This window comes from Chaetura pelagica, unplaced genomic scaffold (assembly GCF_000747805.2).
Source record: "Chaetura pelagica isolate M959 unplaced genomic scaffold, ChaPel_1.0 scaffold193, whole genome shotgun sequence".
Taxonomy (NCBI): Eukaryota; Metazoa; Chordata; class Aves; order Apodiformes; family Apodidae; genus Chaetura; species Chaetura pelagica.
In genome coordinates this window covers 464,099-485,631 of record NW_009952562.1, presented here as the reverse complement: position 1 = coordinate 485,631, position 21,533 = coordinate 464,099, and the positions used below count along the sequence as shown (strand labels likewise).

The 21,533-nt window shown below is 39.8% G+C and overlaps 1 protein-coding gene across 1 annotated transcript; it reads left to right on the top strand.

The window, feature by feature from the left end:
- The first annotated feature begins 37 nt into the window (after positions 1-37).
- Positions 38-13,804, top strand: INPP5K (inositol polyphosphate-5-phosphatase K). Its single transcript, XM_009993308.1, has 12 exons — positions 38-51; positions 3,234-3,341; positions 3,991-4,099; positions 6,281-6,397; positions 6,740-6,912; positions 7,603-7,714; positions 8,269-8,378; positions 10,696-10,885; positions 11,105-11,242; positions 11,777-11,860; positions 13,064-13,168; positions 13,709-13,804. The coding sequence occupies exons 2-12, from the start codon at positions 3,328-3,330 to the stop codon at positions 13,802-13,804; spliced, it is 1,248 nt and encodes a 415-aa protein (XP_009991610.1). The 5' UTR covers positions 38-51; positions 3,234-3,327.
- The last annotated feature ends 7,729 nt before the right edge of the window (positions 13,805-21,533 follow it).

The following is a 21,533-nucleotide window of genomic DNA, read 5'->3' as shown; positions in this document are numbered from 1 at the left end:
GGGGAGGGAAGCTGCGGGCCGGGGGCAGGACGGCGCGGCCAGGGAGCTGAGGTGAGCGGGGCTGGGTCGGTGTGGGGCGCGCGGCTTCCCCGGGCGGCAGCGGAGCCGCTCGGTCGTGACGTAATTACCTGAGAATTAGCGAAACTTGTGTTTCTGCTTATCGACAGCGAGTCGCGCTAATCGGCGGTGTTCCGTGGTCTCAGGAAATAGAGGAGCAAAGCTGATTTTCTGCTTTGAAGGCGGCGGTGCTGGAGCCGCTTCAGGGAGGCTTATTGGGCATTGTTTGTGCTTTGCAGAGACCTACTTAGCGTTTAATGAGGGCAAGATCTGCTGCGCTTGCTGTGAACCTACCTAGTGCCTCGAATTTGTCGGGTTGTTTTGCGAGGAGGAGCTTGCAGGCATCCCTTGGCTTCTGCCCTTACGTTCTGTGTGTTTACGTTATTTATCTGTGGAGATAATTTGTGGTGCCTTGCACTGGGCTCGATTCACTGGCGAAACCTACTTGAGGAGTAGTTGAGTAGCTGTCGGTAATACGAAAATAAAATAAAAATAAAAAAAGAAACAGTGAACACTAACATTTGCTTAGAGGTCTTAAAAGCAACCTCGGTGCAGTGTGACCCTAAAAACTTCTCTGCTATCCCTATCTGCTGTTTCCTTTCCGGAAACAGTGACATTAAATAACGGCTTCATTAGTTTATATTTAGGAATTGCAGAAAGCATACTTGAGGCTGCACTCTAGTGCTACTGAAAGCTTCTAGAATAACTGGAGCAGTATCCTTCTCCCTTTGGTGAGAATGTCATTGTGGCATGAGATGAAAATTGGTGTCACTCTGGTCTCTCCTCTGTACTTTTACACCCTTGAAGGAGTCGGGAGCATCATTAGACACTTGGGACTGCATAATGCTGTAGGTTATTTGCCTTGCAGATGTATGTACATTCCTCACTGTTAAGTTTATGCTGCAGACATAGTCATAACCTACAGTGAAACTGAATTATTAAGGATGATCTGGACATTTTTGCAAGTATTTTTTTATTTTGGTGTAAATTCTATCACTGTAGGCTTTTATCTGTTCTTATCAGTAGTGTGGATGCTGGGAGCTTTGAGGAATTTAATTTTTTCAGTAGTGACCAATGACTTCAGTGTTATTTCAGTTTTGTTTAATCAGGTAATTGTAATACAAAATTAGTAACTGGAGAGAGTTCCCAAGTGATACATCACTCATACATACATACCTTTTTTACCACCCCTGGAAATTTGTTCTAGAATAGCTTTTGGCTGACTTCATTGTAGTCCTACAAAGATAAACTATTGGTGAGAGAAATTATGGATCATTGAATTAATCTGGTGTGCAGGGTCACTTTCTAGCTCCTGGTGTGTCACCTTTGAGCAGGCAGTTGATTGGGAGATAAAAATATGGCCCTAATAATGGGATTCCCTATTTAACAATCTGTGTTTGTAGGGTCCTTTTAGCACCCTAAGATGGATGGAAAATTAACAGCTTACTGTTTTTTAAGTCTGGCTGATGTGTAACAAGACTGATGGTGAAGTGAATCCCTTTTTAGAAGCTCTGATACTGAAATTACCATCTTATAAAGAAACAATGGACAAGGCCTGTGGCACATGGATGTTTCTGCCAGTGCTGAGAGGAGCAGCAGCTTTGCTTGGTTTGGGTCAGAACTGTGTCTTTGCATGTTTGGGAGCTGGAGATTATATCTCTGCTAGCTACAGATGGAGACACGTGATTGATTCAAATCAGCAATAAATTCTTATAAATCTTGAGCTTATAGAATTAATCACGTTAAATCTATTATGAAGAAACAATTCACCGTGTGAGGAAGGATGGGATTGCAGCTTTTGTAACACCTCCCCAGTGCTGTGGTCATGCTACAGGTTTTTTCAGTGTTGCTGTGTCTGCGGTTGCCCTTTTGCATTAGGAGCAATGCAGAACTGCTCCAGAAGACCCTTAGCCACCTGTCACTTTTGTGCTTAGAATTTTAACAGGCTAGTCCTTCAGAGTGTAGCGATTCTTTTGAGCAAATGGCATCCCTGAATAGTGAAGATGTGTGTCATGACCCGGCAGCCCTGTCCCTGCACGATTTGGAGATCCTGCAGCCCCTGCGCAGCCGGTCTGCCAGTGTCAGCAGCACCCGCCCCCGACGCCGCGTCCAGCTCCGCCAGCGCGTCGCGCAGCTGATGGCGCGCGTGGAGGACATCAGCTCGGATGACGAGATCCATGAAGAAGTGTCTCGCACGCTAGATGAAGCTTTTCTTATCTGGGGGAAAAAGCTGAAGGATAAGTGGCAAGAACTCAGGTTTTGTTCCCTCTAGTTGGCTGTTTTTGTGTTTGTTTCTATTTAACGCTAGTTAATAAACAGATTTCTGGTTGATGAGAAGTGACAGAAAATCTGTCTTTTCTGTAGAGAGAAATTCTGTGGGGAAATTAGATGCTGTCAGGAGTTGTTGCGTGCAGCAATAAATTCTTATAAATCTTGAGCTTATAGAATTAATCACGTTAAATCTATTATGAAGAAACAATTCACCGTGTGAGGAAGGATGGGATTGCAGCTTTTGTAACACCTCCCCAGTGCTGTGGTCATGCTACAGGTTTTTTCAGTGTTGCTGTGTCTGCGGTTGCCCTTTTGCATTAGGAGCAATGCAGAACTGCTCTGGAAGACCCTTAGCCACCTGTCACTTTCGTGCTTAGAATTTTAACGGGCTAGTCCTTCAGAGTGTAGTGATTCTTTTGAGCAAATGGCATCCCTGAATAGTGAAGATGTGTGTCATGACCCGGCAGCCCTGTCCCTGCACGATTTGGAGATCCTGCAGCCCCTGCGCAGCCGGTCTGCCAGTGTCAGCAGCACCGGCTCCAGCGGCCGCGTCCAGCTCCGCCAGCGCGTCGCGCAGCTGATGGCGCGCGTGGAGGACATCAGCTCGGATGACGAGATCCATGAAGAAGTGTCTCGCACGCTAGATGAAGCTTTTCTTATCTGGGGGAAAAAGCTGAAGGATAAGTGGCAAGAACTCAGGTTTTGTTCCCTCTAGTTGGCTGTTTTTGTGTTTGTTTCTATTTAACGCTAGTTAATAAACAGATTTCTGGTTGATGAGAAGTGACAGAAAATCTGTCTTTTCTGTAGAGAGAAATTCTGTGGGGAAATTAGATGCTGTCAGGAGTGGTTGCGTGTTCATGTTTCAGTTTCAGCATTGGTTTTATGTGATTTTTGTTTATTTGTAGACTGCACTTAGTTACCTGGAATGTAGGCACAGCTTCTCCGCCTCCTGATGTCACTAGTTTACTCCAGCTCGATTCAGACAGCCCAACTGTTGATATGTATGTTATAGGGTAAGTATATATGAAATAACTTGCTTTGTCAGTTTGTTGCGAAACTGCTAAGTGCCAACAGCTCACTGTACAATCACTGTCTAACGATGGTTTAACGTTATTGTTAACTGAAGGTGGAGACTAGAGTTAGTGACTTGAAACAGAGATGATTTATAGCAAGAGAATCTTCTTTCTGCTGTTGTTTTGTGACAAAATACAGAATGCCTTTTTTCTAAACACACAAAAAATGGGCTGCTGATTATTGGCACATAGAGGCATATTCATTTGGATATGAAAGTTACCAGAATTCAGCATGTTTTAAAGCAGTTAGTGCAAGCTTATTGGGCATGATCTGCCGTCGCATTTTCCAAACTTTCTTGAAAATTTTCAGAACTTTTAGTCAAGTTATTTATCATAACATATCTTGAGTCTAGCATTGTCTTAAACTCTGTCTCCAGGAGTGCATAAGATCCTGTAACTTTGCTTTGCTCAGCGTTAGCTGGGCTAGACTGGGTGGGTTAAACTGGTTGTAAGTGAGAAAATGAACAGCAGCAAGAAATGAGGCTTGTGCTGAGAGGTGTGTTAGGGTAGTGGGGTCTGTGTTCTGAAGAGGTTATATGGATTCTGTCAAAACCAAGTGATACAGTGTGAGTAATCTTTACGTGTTCAGCTTACAGGAGGTGAACTCAAGAATCACAAATTTTCTGTCTGACTTGGCATTTGATGATCCATGGAGCATTTTTTTCATGAGTGTATTGTCTCCATTAGGATTTATGAAGGTAAGTTTTTGCATCTCTTTCACTATAAATATCCCAGGCTATGGCAGTGATTTCTGCTAAGATTGGTAGGATTTATTTTTTTCCAACTTGTTTGCAGGTGAAAATAAATTGTGTATATATAAACCAGGATTTTAGTGAGTATATATATTTTTCTGAGGACTTTTTTTTAATTGAAGACCTAGAGCATTGTATAATAGTTTAAACGAGAAGAGTTTTGGAAGTATTTGAGGCATAAGATCAAGTAAATTATTAGCTATTTTAATAACGCAAACAACAAACACAGAAGAATATTCTGAATTTCTCTAATAAAGAGATATGATAAGCCTTTTGAATGTTGCATTGGTTTTCTGAAGCGTTGTTTCAGGGTGATTTTGCTGAGATTATTGTATTATCTGTGTGCTAATCAGACTCAGGAGGTGTGCCATTCTTTTAACTGTAATTAAACCAAACAAAAGACCCATAGGGAATTATGGAAAACAGAAAAATTATCGTTCATTCTAGCATAAGTCATTGCTGATAAACATGCAAAATCTGGCTGTGGGCTGGCATTCAGGCCTTGTAGACAGGCATTTAAAAAGAATGGTATGCATGGCTGATTTTGAATTCTAATTTATAAATGTGTCACTTTTGTCAACAGTAATGAATGGCTGCTGCCACCTATTGGTATACAGCAGGACTTGATTAGCTCTAATAATAAAAAGGGACTGTCAGGCCAGGTCAAAATCAAAATAGGCAGTGCAGAGAGCTTACTCTAGGACTTAGCTGAGAAGATGGCTGGGCAGGGGCTGTTTTTAGGGAATAACAGCCCTTCTTTGCTGACCTGTGACAAGGTTGGGTGTAGAGGGGATAGGATCTGTTTTCATAGTGTTAGTTTGGTTGAGGTCAGTCAATTAGTTCACCATAAATGTCCCCTTTGTGAAAGGCCTTTGCTTGATTTGTCACTACAATTGCTGGGACTGGTGCTAGCTCCAGCAGAGGAGGATTTATTGAGATTTCATATGGATCTTGAGAAATTCCTGGGAACTGACCCACAGCAGGGTGATATGTGGCAAATAATAAAGGAATTAAACAATATTGGTATTTTATGAACATAAATATTGAAAGAATACTGGTTACGTAGATCAGACACAAATACTTATGAATCACCTAGTAATTGAATCAGTAGACTGCTTACTATTTTCTTGGGTTCAAAAACAATTAAAATGTTAACATATATATAGAAATAATTGTGTTAATGTGGAGGGAGAGGAAGGCATTCTGACATGAGTTTGTGTACTTATGCAGCACTTGTGTAGTCAGTGTTATTCTTAATATCAGGTTTTATTCTAATGTAGTCTTTATCCAAGTTCATTTAGCATCAAATTGAACTAAAATTAATCTCTTTCAATATCTGTATCTAAATTGAAACATCATTAAAACAAACAAAATGAATTTTGTTTCTCATGCTAGAAGCATTGTAAAGTTCTTAAATTTTTAATGAGAAACATCTTTCTTAGACTATTTCCAGACACACAACAAAAAAAAACAACCCTAAACCACAAAAGTCCAACAGTATCTTCAAGCTTAACCAGCATCTTATGTGCTCCCTTGAGTGTCTTTGTTCTGGGAGTGTTCAGTAAATCAGTTCTGTGGGCATTGCAGGCAACAGTGCCAGCTGTTTGCAGCTCATTGCTTTTGCAAACACCTAGGAGTAACTGCTGTGCTTTTTAGGTATTCCCATGGCATTTAGAATGATCGGTTGTGTGCCAAAGAATGTTTCTGTTTGAAAAACTGACTCCTGTTGAAGGACTTGTGGGTGTGCACTGTTAAGATTATAGGTGAAAAATCACAGATTTGGTTTTTCACAAACAGGATGTTCAAAGGTAGAAACCAGAGCTGGTGAGGCAGAAGGAAGGTCCTTTAAAGATGTTTGGGTAAATACACGTTTTGAAGTAAAATTTAGATGTGTCATGTGGTGTTACTATTGTTAATGACTTGAGAGATTCACCACAATTTTTCATAAGCAGGTCACCACCAGTGTATTCGGCAGCCCTGAACTGTCTCTGCCTTTACCGTGGCTCAGCGCTGAAGGCAGGCTTGGCAAGGGAATGCCATTACTTCTGGTGTCCTTCATGTAACAAGAGCAAGGGATTCTGAACGCCATCCTGGAAATGACTGTTCCCTTTCTTGTGTCTGTTCCAGCTCTCCTCAGTTCGCATGCAGGGCTTGCTGCTGCTGGTCTTTGTGAGGCACGTGCACCTCCCCTTCCTGCGGGATGTTCACACTCACTACACACGCACGGGCCTCTATGGATACTGGGTGAGGAAGTTTCTGAGACTCTACTGCTGGTGGTCGTGTGTGCCCCTGGATGGTTTTGTGGTGGGAGATAGTATACCTGGTTTACTTAAAAATTAATAAGCTGCCAAGCAGTGAGATTCAGTTGTTTGAACCTTGTATGCAAGTGTGCAGCACAGACCACAGTTTTACCAGCTTATTACCTGATGTCCAACCTATGTTGGAAGAAATAGTATTCATTTGCATCTAAATGGCAAGATTTAAAAACATAGAGAATATACATAGAATACATAGAATATATATTAATAGTTACCTTTTCAGATATTGATTATGGGTTCAGAGAATGTTGTTAATCTTCCATGCCAGGGGAACAAAGGAGGAGTCACTGTTCGCATGTCCCTCTATGGTCATACAGTTTGTTTCATGAACTGCCACTTGCCAGCTCACATAGAGAACACCGAGCAGCGACTGGATGACTTTGAGAAGATTCTGGAAATGCAGTTTGAAGGAGAGAATATTCCAAGTACCTTGGATCATGAGTGAGTTGTTCAGACCCTATTCTGTCTGCATGGTTTCTATCTATTACATAGTAAACTCAATCACTGAAGAGTTTTGGTTTTGGAGTTTTCAAGTTTGGGGTATTCATCCCTGAACAAGATTGAAAGGAGGGATTTTCAAAGAAAAGTTAATTTACTTGAAAAGATGGCTTTGCTATTCTTTAAAACACTGCTGGTAATAAATCCCAGTGCTTTGTAATAACAACTTTCTTTCCTAATAACAACAGAATACCCATTATGTTCCCCTGCTTTCCAAAGACACTGAACTAGAGCTCTGAGTTAGTGGATTAACATAACTAGCTGGTGATTAGGTCATGAATTTTGTGAAATATTTTACCTACTATTAAAATGTAATTGCAAATCTGTCTCCAGTGGAGATGTAAGTCATTAGGAGACACTGGAGGAATTAATACCCAGGCAGCAATGAGCAAGCAGCAAGAGTGTAAGTGACTTAATTTATTATTTCAATTCCTGTAATTTTTTTGTTTAGCAGCAGGTTATCCCTCTGTAAGCTTGTCTATAACTACTAAATGTTTGTGTTTAAACTGTTCAGATTAAGTAATATAAGTGATTAGAGCACCTAATTAGTGTAACGGTTTATATGCTATTGAATTCTTCCCTCGTTTTAATGGATTCCTATAAATCTTCCTTGGCTTTTTGCTTTTCTTCAAGTGTTCTCTTCTGGTTTGGAGACCTGAACTTCCGGATAGCAGACTATGGCATCCACTTTGTCCGAGAATCAATAAACAACAAGCGCTACAGTCTGCTGTGGGATAAGGACCAGGTATTCTGCCTTAATCTGGGGGATTTGTTTTTAATGCATTCAAACACATCAGGATAAGAATCATTACTTCTTGACTTTCTAATTTATGTTCAAGAACACAAATTCAGAGCAGTCATGAGGTGGAGCAGATCTAGCTGTTTGCTCTCTCTCTGCTGAGTCATAAGCCCCAATTAATTGCAAACTTTTTTTCTGCTTTTGTTTAGTTTCTTACTCTTACAGTGCTTGTGTTTGCCTGAAGCTTTCTTTGAATTTCACAGCTTATGAATTGTTTCACATCTTAATTTCTCCTCCTTTTTTATTCTCCCAGTAATTGTTTTTTAAGAGAAGCTTATTTTGGAGTTTGAGCAGAACAAACTTACAAAACTTTGAAACAGATGGTGTCAAGAGTTCTGACACTAACAAGGAGGCACTTCTGAATATACCTTTCCAGATATGTTGCACTGACTGATATGTTGAATTCTTCTTGGAGGATGCTTTCTTATTTCCTTTCCTATTTGCCCTTTAAGGTCTGATATTTAAACATAATCTTTAAAAGGTACTTTCTGTTTCTGCAGTTAAATATGGCAAAAAAGAAGGAGCCATTTCTTCAGGACTTCATAGAGGGTCCTCTACAGTTTAAACCCACCTACAAGTTTGACCGCCATTCAGAAGTATATGATACAAGGTAAAAGCATAGTAAGATTAGTTTAGACACAGAATAATAGAGTGCATGTGGTACTTGACCAAATCTCACGTTAGGAAGCAAACCTGCATTTCCTGAAGGTACTGGTTAACTGTGGCTGTTGAGCTACTCTGTTAGGCTCAATCAGTGTTCAGATTTAATAAATGAATATTTCTGGCTGAAGAAGCCTGAGTCTGCTGATTCCATGAGGGAAGTAGTGAAACAACCCGGCTTTCTTTTTGGAAAGACTAAATTAGCAGAATAAACCAGTGCTTTTTTTACTCCACATGGTTTTTTCTGTTCTTTAGTACTAAAAGTGCCCATTGGTTCCTAGCATGAGAAAAAGAAAAAATTGCAATTACTTTTTTCAGAAGTGCCCATTGGTTCCTAGCATGAGAAAAAGGAAAAAAGTAATTGCAATTTTTTAATTTCCTTCTCTGTTTAAGCATTCCATTTCGTACTGCTGATTATTTGAAAATAAATGTAAATGTGTCTTTATAAACTATTGTAAGGTGAAAGTGAAACAGCTTAAGTTTGCTAAGTTTTTCTCTGTCACTGAAGTTTGTTGTTAAGTCTTCTGTTTCAACAGAGGGATAAGTTCCTGTCCAAACAGGGGGTTTGTACTGATCTTTTTCTTTACTTCCAGAGAGCGGAAGTCCCTGTTTTGGTTTAAGTAAGAAGAGAACTTTCTGGATTTCATAGATTTGTAAATATTTCAGAATCAAAACAATGCTCCTTCCTGAGCTTTTGATTTGATTTTTATGAAATATTTGAAAATCAGATGACAGCTGATTTTCTTAGGGATTGTATGAACCTGTCTGAAAGCTGTAGTGTTATCTACTCTGCTGTTGCACTTGGTATTGGAAATATATTCATTTGGATCCATAGACATTTTGCTCCCCAATGGAATGAGAAGACATACAATAACTAAAACTAGTTAAAAAAATACCATAATCCAAACCTTGGCGTTCTAAGAATAAGTCATAGCTGAATAATCTGTATTGGCTCATTTAAAGAATAAGAGGTACACTTGTGCTTGCTGTGTGTGCTCTGTGCTGAAGCTGCGGAGGTGTTTCATTTGGATGCTGGTTGATCAGTAGACCTCAAGGCACACAGCCTAGAACAGTATGCTTTAGATGAAGCAAGACATACTTAATTATCTGTGATACTTTTTCAATATGGATTTTGAGGCTTTTTTCCCTATCTAATATGCTGTTTTCTGTAAAATATCAAGTCTATTAAGTTAAGCTGTTCTCTTGGCATTTTCCTGCACAGCAGAGCAGATGCTCAGCAGCTCATAAAGATTTCTGTTGGTTCATGCAATTCCTGGAGTAAGTGGGATCTAGCCCCTCGGTCATTTAAAGTCTTCCCACCCTATTGTTAATGGGAAGTCAGACTTGTACATGGGGAGGGGTAAAACAAAAGTATGTCGAATATTGAATTAAATAGCCTTTCCAGTTTATGATGATTTTAATATTAAGAGTTTTTAAACTGACAGTTTTCCTTACACATCCTGCTCATTCACTTTAATAATTCAATCTAGTCCGTTCTAATTCCTCTTCATGGGCTATGATCTTTTCTCCATTTAAGTTTATGGTGATACAGAGAGTTGCTGTTAAGCCTTCCTCCCACCACAGGGAGAACAACAAAAGGCTCTTGTGCTCTGTTGTTACTGATACAATATAAAAGGAAACTGAATTCTGATGACAATTTGATGTATAGTACAGCTACAGGTTGCAGATGCAACTTTCTTGATGATGGAATTTTAAGCCCTTTTTTTATGAGGCAGCAATAGCTTACAGACTTGAAAAGTTAGAGGAACTTTTAAGTAAAGCATTACTGTGTCATCTGTGATTTGTGTAAACTACCTAAGTTTGTCCATTATTTGTTGTTAAAACAAAAACTCCAGACATCACTCAGAGTCTTCCTATCTCTTCCTTAGCTTTATGCCCCTTTGCTCAGAATAGCTCTGCATTTGAAGCTTGGGGCAGTTGCTGTGCTATCTCAGTGCTCTTGCATGTTTTTAAGGAGTGCTCTAGGAGAAAGCATCATTTCCCATACAAAGCTGACTAACGTATTGAAATGTCCTTCTCCTCTTCATTTTACTTCTCTCAGAAACCTATGGTAAATGGAGTTGAGTTCAAATGAAGGAAACCTTGGTTTTAAAGCATATTGAACAGAGCAGTAAAATGAATCGGATGTGATTGCCTTCTTTTATTAATATGTATCTGACAGTCATTTAACTTAGAGTAGATTTTGCGTAGTATTCTTAGCTTTTGGAACCTGCTTTTCTTCTCATTTCACTTTTACACTTTTTCAGTGAGAAGAAAAGAAAGCCAGCATGGACTGATAGAATTCTTTGGAGACTGAAACATCTCAGCCGTCGTGCACCTAAAGAAGGCGAAATCACTGACGAACAGACAATTTCTGTTACTTTGAATAACTATATCAGTCACATGAGCTATGGCATCAGCGACCACAAACCTGTGACAGGAACTTTTATGCTTGAGGTACTTTCCCAGTTATCGAGAAAAAGTTTAAGTCTTGCCCTACAGAAGCTGGTATTATAAACTTTTTGAGTCATAATCTCTGTTTTGTTCTGATTAGAATGAAGGCAGCAAACTGCTTTCAGGTTGAGTCCCACAGCAGGTGTGGCAGAGAATAACTTGAAAAGACTAACTGAAAAGATTACAGACTCCACTGACTTTCAGTTCCATTCCTCTGTCTAGATGAAGCCTCTTGTATCAGAACCTCTGGTCACACTGAACCCTGAGGGCGTGTGGAGTGCGGAACGTGATGTTCTGATCAACTATTCCGCAGTGCCTGACTTCCCAAGCAGTGCTTGGGACTGGATTGGACTCTTCAAGGTAACATTACAGCACCATGGCTCTTTATTCCCAGTAAAAGATGTTGAATATGACCAGGGGAGGTAGCTGATACTTTTCTGTCACAGGACATTGTGACTCTTGCCAGTACAAAGTGTGCCGAAATAGTCGTGTATTCTTGGTTGCAGTTAGTTTCTGTGAGCCCACAGTTTAGCTGCATTGCATGCAAGCTCTTCCACACCCCTTAAATCCTCTGCTAATCTAATGTGGTGTTTAAGTAAAATAGTACAGAAACTGGGAAAAGGAAGTGTCCTCCCCTCATGACTGCAGTTCAGAAGAGTTATACAGCAGAGAAAGAATAAAAATAAAAGAAAGTCAGTGGAAGGGTGAGAGAACAGAGCACTCATACTTTCTCAGAAACGAGATTTGTGTGTGCCCGTCAAATATTTTGATCCTAAAAGTGAAGCATTTTAATTACTTCAGTGAAGATTTAAATATCTGTCACAACCTTCAGTTTTCCGTGTTGTATGGCTTTTGTTTCCTTCAGAAGGCCGATGGTTTGCATCTTCTTTGCAGGTAACTTTCAGGCATGTGAATGACTATGTTACTTACGCTTGGGTAGAAGATGATGAAATTTCTTCTAATGAAAACAGTAAACAGGTAAGCCAATTGTATTTCTTTCTAATGTAGCTTTCTATAGAGTGGCATTCAAGGTCTGTTTGTTCCGTATCCCTTTCCTTTTACAGGTTCTGTATCCTCTTTCCCAGTTAAAGCTAATTGCAGAATCACACAGAATCACAGAATCTTAGGGGTTGGAAGGAACCTCGAAAAATCATCCAGTGCAACCCCCCTGCCAGGCAGGATCACCCAGAGCACATCACTCAGGAATGTGTCCAGGCGGGTTTTGAATGTCTCCAGCCAAGGAGGCTCCACAACCTCTCTGGGCAGCCTGTTCCAGGGCTCTGTGACTCTCACAGTAAAGAAGTTTTTTTTTATGCTTACGTGGAACCTTCCGTGTTCCAGTTTGCACCCATCACCCCTTGTCCTATCACTGCACATCACTGAACAAAGCCTGGCTCTGTCCTCCTGACACTTTCCCTTAACATATTTGTAAACACTGATGAGGTCACCCCTCAGTCTCCTCTTCTCCAGGCTAAAGACACCCAGCTCCCTCAGCCTTTCCTCATCAGGGAGATGTTCCACTCCCTTCATCGTCTTTGTGGCTCTGCGCTGCACCCTGTCAAGCAGTTCCCTGTCCTTGAACTGAGGGGCCCAGACCTGGACACAATATTCCAGGTGTAGCCTCACCCGACACATAACGGGGAATTCCCTCACCTAATGGGGAATGATATTATTGTTTAAAAATCCCTCCTCCTAATTTTTATTAATTTTTGGGTAGTCTAGCACACCTCAGATGTGATGATATTGCTTAGGGGAACTGATGAAAAAGCAATTTATTCCTGTAGTGACTTTTCATTTTATTAAAAACTGCTATAATTTTATCTTTTGGTCTGTTTCTGCCAGTGCAATAAGTACCTGGCCATTTTGTCATCTGATTGTCCAAGTTACTCAAATACCCTAAGTATTTATTGGGTGAGTTTTGTTACAGTTGTAAGTACCTAATGTTACTGACACAGCTAGTTCCAGATGTGGTGCAGGATATTCAGCTTCCCTCTCTGACTTAGTTTCCAGATCATTTAATGAGTTATTTCTGTTCTCATCCTTTTATCTTGTGTTTCAAGACTTTTGCTTATGAATAGTAAATATCATTTTTATGGTATCCTAAGTGGCATAGACTTTTTTTTTTGTGAGCTTCTTTCTCTGTGGGAATTGCCCACTGCCTGTTCTTTTTCTTGTCAACAGGTTTACATGAGTGCTGCAGAAATACCTGATAATGGAGGAGAATTTTTGCTTTGTTATTATAGCAATAATTTGCAGTCAGTAGTTGGTGTCAGCCAGCCTTTTCAGGTAATATATTTGGAAGCTCTGATTAATGTTGCTGTGATTTTTATTTCTTTTGCTTTCATGTGCATTTGAACATAGGTGTGTGCTGCTGTGTTGATTCTGGGGGAGGTGGCAGCAGAAGTAATTGCAGAAAGGATATGTGCTGGCTAATGTCTGGTAAAAGAATTTGCTGATATGCTAAAATACACTGAACAATACGAAGTAAGATGCGTTTCTCTCTCTCAGCCATCAGTTTTGGAACTTCAGGCTCTGTTAGTTAGGTCCCTAATTTCTGTGAAGATGGGAATTGAATTCAAGTGCTGCCAAGTTTCTGACAGATTTTAAGTGAACAATTTGTGATCTGTGGTAGACCTGCACAGAAGTGGAAAGTGTTTTTTTGCTATATGTATTTTTGTAATTTTATAATTGTTGCATTAATGCATCACTTCTGATGTCAGTTTCTAGCAAGTATGAAAGACATCTTTACATAACTATTGGTAGTATAGAGCAACACAGTTTTTCTGAATGTGTTAATTTGTTTTTTAACTACTGTCTTTCTTCTAGATTCAGCCCAACAGAACATTAATAGGAAAGGATCTGACACAGGAAGAGAGCAGTGGAGGCAGGAACCTGACAATCGAACCACGTAACGAGTTCTGAAGGCAGAAAGGACATTTACTGGTCCTAATTCAGGAGTCATATGATTCTTTATGTCTTAGTGATTATAAGCTTTTACTCTTAGAAGACAGAGTAAGTGCAAGTAAGACAGGTAGGATTGTTCAGAAACTTTGTAAGCTTATAGAAGATAATTTATTGTGGAAACAGATATTTTTATTGTTATGGGGAGAGTAACTCTCTTGCACTGGATGAGAACTGTTAAAATAGCATGTGTTAGTAGTATGTTGCAAGGTGATAGGCGTTTCTAACCCAATTATTTTACCTAAGTTGCCATCTATAATAGATTTTAGGCTTGCTCCTTTTTTTGTAAAGGATATTTTATTTACCATATTTACTATGCTGTAGATACTTAGGAGCTGATTTCCAAAGTTTGAGTTTAAATGAAGTTATTAAAAAATTATTTATTAGATACAGCTTGTTAGCTTGTTTTAAAATTTTTGTTTGACTTTCAGATGTAAGCTAGTTACCTTCTGGGAAACACACATGGCAACAGGTCACATGAAAACAAAATCTTTCATGGAATCATTTTGGTTGGAAAAGACCTTTAAGATCATCAAGTCCAACCATGCTTTTTGGTAGTAGATCCCTTTTCTTCATGCCTTACTGATAACTGTAGGATTTTCCATCTTGATTTTTCCAGATTGATACACATTTGTCAAAACACATATTTCTTGATTTTTAAAAAAATTATTCTTCTTTTATAAAACAATTTAGCAATTTCCCTATTGTGTTTCTTCCTGTGATTTTTTTTTTTTTTTTTTTAGAAAAGTAAAACTCCCACATTTTTATACTAGTCCCTGGCTCGGTGTTAACCAGGATCCCACAATTTCTGAAAGAAATGCCTTAGCATAAGTGAACAAACCATGGCAAAAAACTAATGGTCATGGTAGTAACTCCAGTTGCTTTCTGTTGTCATTCTGAATTTAGAAATCTAAAGCCAAATTTAAGTGCTTCCCTGATACCATCCTGCCACATAATTGCTACACTTAATGCAGGGATTATGTGAATTATAAATGGGAAAATTCAATGGAACAGAATTCTTTCTTATGGCATAACCTGTGCTGCCAAAATTGTAAATCTCTTTCATTTATAGCAATCAGTCTGGAAAATTTCTATTTTTCTAGAGGTGCTTAGACCTTAATTTATCCTGTGCACTTAATGGTGAAGATGGAATAAGAAACATTACGTACCTTTGGAAACCTGAAAGGTAGTTAGCTTCTTGATGAGGAAATGGAGATTATTGGAAAGGATTGTAAGAGGCAACAGCATTCCACAGAATCTCAGATTGCAGTGCCAGAAAAGAGCACTTGTGAGTCTCCCATGTTCTAGATAGACACCTTCGAGCTACCTACTGTGGATGGTAAGTAGAGTTAGTTACCAATCACTGTCACGTTGGTTATGGATGGAAAAGAGAAAATCTGGTTCAGGTGAAAGGGCAAAACAAAGGATGTTGGTGTGTTTATGCTGGAATATTGCTTCAATACTGAACTGATTTTTTTCTTACTCTTTTTCTCAAAGCCTTAGTTTTTTCAGGATTCTTTTGAGACAGAAAGTTAACGCCTTGATATAACAGTTGTTTTGCAGTTACTTGCTTATATCATCCACTGTATAAAATCTTCTGGGGTCTTTGTATACTGCAGAAACTATTGCATAAATTGCTAATCAGGTAGCTGCAGTGGGGGGGTGTTTAAGAACACCCAGCCCAGTAAGTATTAGTTAGTTGTATCTCAGCTTAATGCTTGGTGTTGGGAACTGTTTCCAGTTGTAAGTAGTGAGGGCAGGTTGAGAGGATACTGTGTTCATTGCATGGATTCAAACTGCCTTGAGGTTTACAGTTTGTACATTCCTGTTACACTTTGGAACAATATTTGCAACACTTTCACGTTTGTACCAGTCTTATAGAACTTGTTTTGCACTGAATCTTTCAGATCTGTGACTTTCCATGGCAATTAGGGCATCAGACCAATCCCTGTGGAATTGCAGAGATTTTGCAGTTCCTGAGTTGTACTCTTTTTCTGACTTGACTTGTGTAACTGTATGACTGCACTCCACACATGGAGATTCTGTGGAGAGCTCAAAGAACAGTGGTCTTGGAATGTGAGACCACAGCTGGCCTTTTATTGTGGACCAAGATCCAGTGTCTTCTATCTGGGTGCATCTGCTGTTCCTGAGCAGCTCCGAGGGGGAGCCAAACAGCCACTGTCCATGGGCAAGAAACTCAAGATCCTTAACGTTGTCCCAAGCTGATAATCCCCGCAGGCACTGGACGTACAAGCTGCATTTTGTAAACTAATCCTTTGAACCACAGGACTTCACTGAAAATGCCCACAGCAGCTCTGACTGAATCTCCTTGTGTGTTGTTAAGATGCAGCACAGAACTGTATATTTCTTTCTTGAGTATTATGCACACAGTAGCACTTTTGTTTACTACTGTTACCTGTAGTAGCTCTTCTATTCTATGACCTGTAATGATGCAATTTCTGATGAAATTTACCTTTCTTAAAGCACCTTCAATGGGTTGTTATAATCACTGGAAATGTTTTTATACTTGTGTTTTCTTTTCATGTACCACTAAAATAAATCCTGGCAGTGAATGTTCTACATGGTTTCTATTATAAATCTAAGAATGAACACTGTTTTGTGTGTGTAAGATTAATTTGGGCATGGTTACCTTTGTCCACATATTTAATGTGCAGGTACAACAGTATTTTAGAATGGAAATAAGTTAGTAATAATATTTGCAGCAGGGTTTTGGACTGCAAAAGAAGGGCTGGGACAAATACTGGTTTTCTTTTGGACAGAGCAGATTCTTCTATATCCTTCTTGCATTGAAATTAATCACATATTAAATTGACTTCTATTGTGGGTTCTCTGTGTGTCCTCCAAGCACAGGAGGAAGGAGTTTCGATAATTTCCTTGTAAAAATGCTCAAGCCACCTAGATTGCTTCCTTAATTTTTAAGAACAGGTTCTTCTAAATACATTTTTTTTCTCAGTGAATTTTTCACAATATTATTTGAGATGCCTTTTTCTGTCTTTGTGAAAGATCTGCTACATCGTAATTCTTATTTTTACTTTTGTATGTTTTAATACAAATTTGCTATCAAATAATTTCCATCGAAGGGTGACTTTGAAATTCCCTGCTGTTAGAGAACCTACTATAAATAGGAAAAATATCTACCAAGGAATGTTTTCCAGGATAGCCTTATTTAACTTCCCTGTATTTCTGATTCCTAGCTAACCTCAGGATGTGCAGTGTATCATTGCACACAGATAGTACAGCTCTATGTAAACAGGAAATATTTCTAAGACATCTTGCGTGTTTGTTGGGCCCTAAAAATATGTTTCGATAAAGACTATTGTTTCTACTACCACTGCTTCCTTCTCTGCTCTTGGACACTTCAGTGACACTCAGATGAACTTGTCTTAATTAATGTACTGTGGTGGAAAGGCCAGTTGAACAAAGCTTGAATTAGTTTTTCCTTGAGAGAGGAAACAAGACCTTTATTGAGAGCTCTGCATGACAAAGAGGAATATTTCCGATGGCCCTTTCTCTCCTGGGATGTAGGGACTATTTGAAAGTGATTGAAACAAAACAGTATCAGAACCACAGAATGTTAGGGGTTGGAAGGGACCTTGAACCATCTGGTCCAACCCCCGATTTCTCTTGTAATAGCAAGATGCAGAGAACACAGAAAGTTCCTTGTACTCATCACTGCTTGAATACCAGTGGTATTTAACTTTCTTGCTCCAGCATTGAGCAGACAATATCCTAGTTTCCTTATACCTCTTTTTTCTTTATACCAATCTTGAAAGAGAATGGAGAAAAAGATGTCTGTGTCTCTTCAGGTGCAAACTCAAAGTTGTGTGGCACACACAGAGTAAGCTGTGCTTTGTGTGAGCTGATTTGTTTAGCCAAGACAAGGGCACTCACTGCCTGATAGATGGAAACAGCTCCTCAGGAGCTACACTGAACTTGTCTGTTCAATTGCTTCCACTTAAGAAAAAGTGTGTGTGTACATCCCACCTCCCTGTATTACAGTGGAACTGTCATCTTCCCCTTACAAGGTCTCTGCCAGGGAACCTGTGTGGGAGCTTTGGAAGCAGAGGTTGGAAGAATCACTGGAGGAAAACAGTGAAGTCAAGGAAATGGAGAAGCATGGGAAAAATTAAAAGAAGAAGGATTTACTGGCAGCACAAAAAGAAGAAAGCTACAATAGCAAACATTTAACCTGTTAAGCATGCTTTGTTTGATACTGACAGTTACAGATAGAGACATCAGCCCTAGTAGGGAATGTTTCAGCATTGTTTATCAGATAAAAGCTTTACTGTAACTGGTTTTAAAGTGTCTCAGCAGAGACCACACCATGTTCCTCTCTTCCCTCTTCTGTTCTCTTTTATATACATATATTCTTCAGCCTCTTTCTACTTTTTTATCCTGGTTTTTTTTTCCCCCCTCTTTTTCTCAGCAGGTGTTTTTGCACATTATTCTGGTATCTGCATCACAGAAATCATTCCAGTTAAACAGCCTTGTGTTCTAGACTCCTGAACTTTGTCATGTCTCTGTATAGGAAGGGTAGACAAGATAGGCCAGCTATTGCACCATATTACTGAGTAGGGTGGGGGTTTTTTGGAAAATGACAGTAATGGGGTTTTAAAAATTTGATTAAATCTCTTTTTCAGTAGAATCTTATATTCGGAGGTAAGTGGTCAAGGAAACAATTGTTGAACTGGAATAATCTTGTCTATAACAGCTAAGGAAAGTGTAAGAATAATTCCAGATACAGAAGACAGAACAGCAACAGGCCATTTTGGTTACTGATCAGAATGGTGTTCTCGGTATCTGCTCTCAAATGCCCAGATACCTGTTAACATCTAGGTTGGGTTTGGTTTTGGGTTTTGACAAGTGGTGTCATCTGGAATTGGTTTGTAGTAGAGCTGAAAATTCAAATGTGGCTATTCCAAGAAGATAGAAGGGATACCTGGTACTTAGACTGGTCTTTGTTTTCCCCATTGGCAGGATGTCTGCATCTCTTGGGGGATGATAGGTCTAGATATTGCATTAGTGGATGACGTGAGTGTAGTTAAGCTTTCTAATTGCACTTAAATCAGTGTTCACCAGATTATTTTTCCCATATTCATAGCAGGATTTTTTGTGCAGTAATGTGTGCCAGTTAATTCCCTTTGTCATGATTAGTTAGCTACTCAAGGATTTAATTCATAATTATTTAGTTCTGCAGCAATGTGAAGAACTTCCTGTAGTTGCCATGGGAGCAATCAGTAGTTTCTGTTGCTGTATCTCTAAAGCAAGTATTTTGCAGGCAAAGATGAAGAATTTTTCCTACATAAAATCTCTTGGTAGTGATGTAAAGTTTCACATAACTGTTCCGTGCTAATACCGATGAAACTGCATCCGCAGCGACTGGACTTTCCTAAGTCTGGGACTAAAATGGAACATCAACAAAGTTTGCGGCAATAAACACGAACATAAATTTTGGCTTCTTGGAACTGTCTCCACACATTGTAACTAGTGGAAACTAGTCTTGAACTTAATTGTTTCAGCTCACACCTACACTTGGTATAAATACAGAGCTTCATGTAAATACACAGCTTCGTCTCTTCCTCTCACAACAGGGCTGTGAACCAAAGACTGCAGTTAGTCAAGGTCTTCTCCCAGACTACTCAAGGAGTTCTGCTGCTGTGCTTTGAAATTGGAACTATCTCTAAAGAATAGAGAGATTTACTCCTTTGCCTTGGAAACATGGAACTGCAAATTGAATGTATTCCTACAGGAGAAATAATCCGCGTGGTTAGTCGCAATGGAGAGCGCAAGACTGTAAGCCTGCTTTTTGTTGCTCTTTTTGTGTGATGTTGCGTGATAACCAACTGAAGCCATCCATTGCTCTGAACTGAGAAACACTAGTGCAAAAATACCAGGCTTCTGCAAGAGTGGTTGCTCATTGAAGTGACTATAGCTGTGCTGTGAATGGTTTTCTCTCACTAGGATGAAATTAGTAGCAATGAATGTTAATTTTAAGTGACTGGCAGTTCAGAAAATTATTACAGTGTGTTTCCTGTAGAAATACTTCAGCATATCAAAGTTGGCATGACTTGCAGTTGGTGTTTGGCCTAGCTGTGTCCATTCTGCCTGAATTCTGGAAGCACTTTCAAACTACAAAGGAAGGGAAGGAGCTTTGAAGAGAGTATTTTGATTCTCTCCAGTATTGATTGTTCACGTTGTCGCTGGATTCGTGCCATGAATGTTATAGGAAGGTTCACACATAAAAAATTGAGTGGTGCAGTAACATATAAATATCTAGAAGAACAGTGTTCTGTTACCTTGTGACTTTTATTGACCTGGGTTCAGGGTTTGTAAGTAAGCAAATGGAAAATCCATGAGCTGATTATTTCTGTTTGACATGGTAAATGGATAAGAAAGACACAGTAGTTTTTTTAAGAACAATTTTAATCTTCAGTACTTGGAATTTCCTAACTGGATTTGTATAGTTGCTAATTAAAAAGAGTCTAAAAGAGAAGGAACTGTGTAAAAAACTTTAAAATCCTCCTTATGTTTAAATGCACCTAAATTCAGCTGTGAATTTATATCTCTGCCATAGGTGCTTATGAACTGTTTAATACATCTTCAGTTCTGGTAGCAGATTGCTGAGGGCAGAGCCATCCTGTCCTGAAACACACATCTGTGCATGTGGCTCCAGTTTCCTAGCATTGTCTTCCTAGTAAGTAATCTGAAACTTGATCTGAAAATTAGCTAAGGCATTCACTGTGTGGGTAACACAGTCATTAGGCAGAATAATTTCACTTCAGAAAAACGTGAGAGCTCTGCCTTTTTGGAAGAGGAGATAGTGGCAATTCTGGCGTTCTTTGGTTTCCAGTAAATGGTCTAGGAGTGTTACTGACTTATTTGTAGTGACAGCAGAGGACACTGGCAGGACTGAATTTTCTTTTCCAGAGGGAACTGTTCCTTTAAACCGTAACCCAAATAGTACGTGCCAGGATCCTGGGGAGACAGCAGAGAGAGAAAAGCTATTAGTTCAGCGTTCTAAAAAGTTCTAAATACTCAGTAATAGTCCATAAAACTGTGCTTTGCTACTTTGAGAACAGCAGTCTGTATTTGTCAAGTGCTGTTGGTGCTGCAGAAGTGGGCAGAGGAAAGTCAGTGCTGGTGTTCTGTGCTTTAATACAAACCGGAGCTTCTAGTGGAAGGTTCTTCAAATTGCTGCAGAGCTTTACTGGTTCAGCTCCATATGCCTCAGTCTGTTAGAATTAAATCATATGCAGAATTCCCTGCAGATCCTGGTTAGGCTGCCCCCAGTATCTCACACGTATGTGTGTTGCTGCAGAGTGGATGGTTACCTGAGTTCCCTCTGGTGTTGGGGAATCCCTCCAGAGTTGAACTTCACGTTGCGTCCTTCTCAGAAAGATCCACTTTGGGTGATTCCCACAAACAGGCGTCGGTGGGGAGCGGGTGGTGAAGTTACTTCCAGCGTCCCAGGTTTGTCTCTTGTGGCCCTGGAGGAGACAGGTGCGTCTGTAATCCTAAACACCAGGAACGGCACCCGGTGTGGAGGAGATGCTCCTCAGCAGGATGCTCTTGTCATGATGCACAGTGTCATCAGGGGCCAGCGGGTTCCCCCGGGCGGGGCGGCGGGGCCCGGCGCTGCCCGGCGCTGCCCGCTAACCGCCTGCCCGGG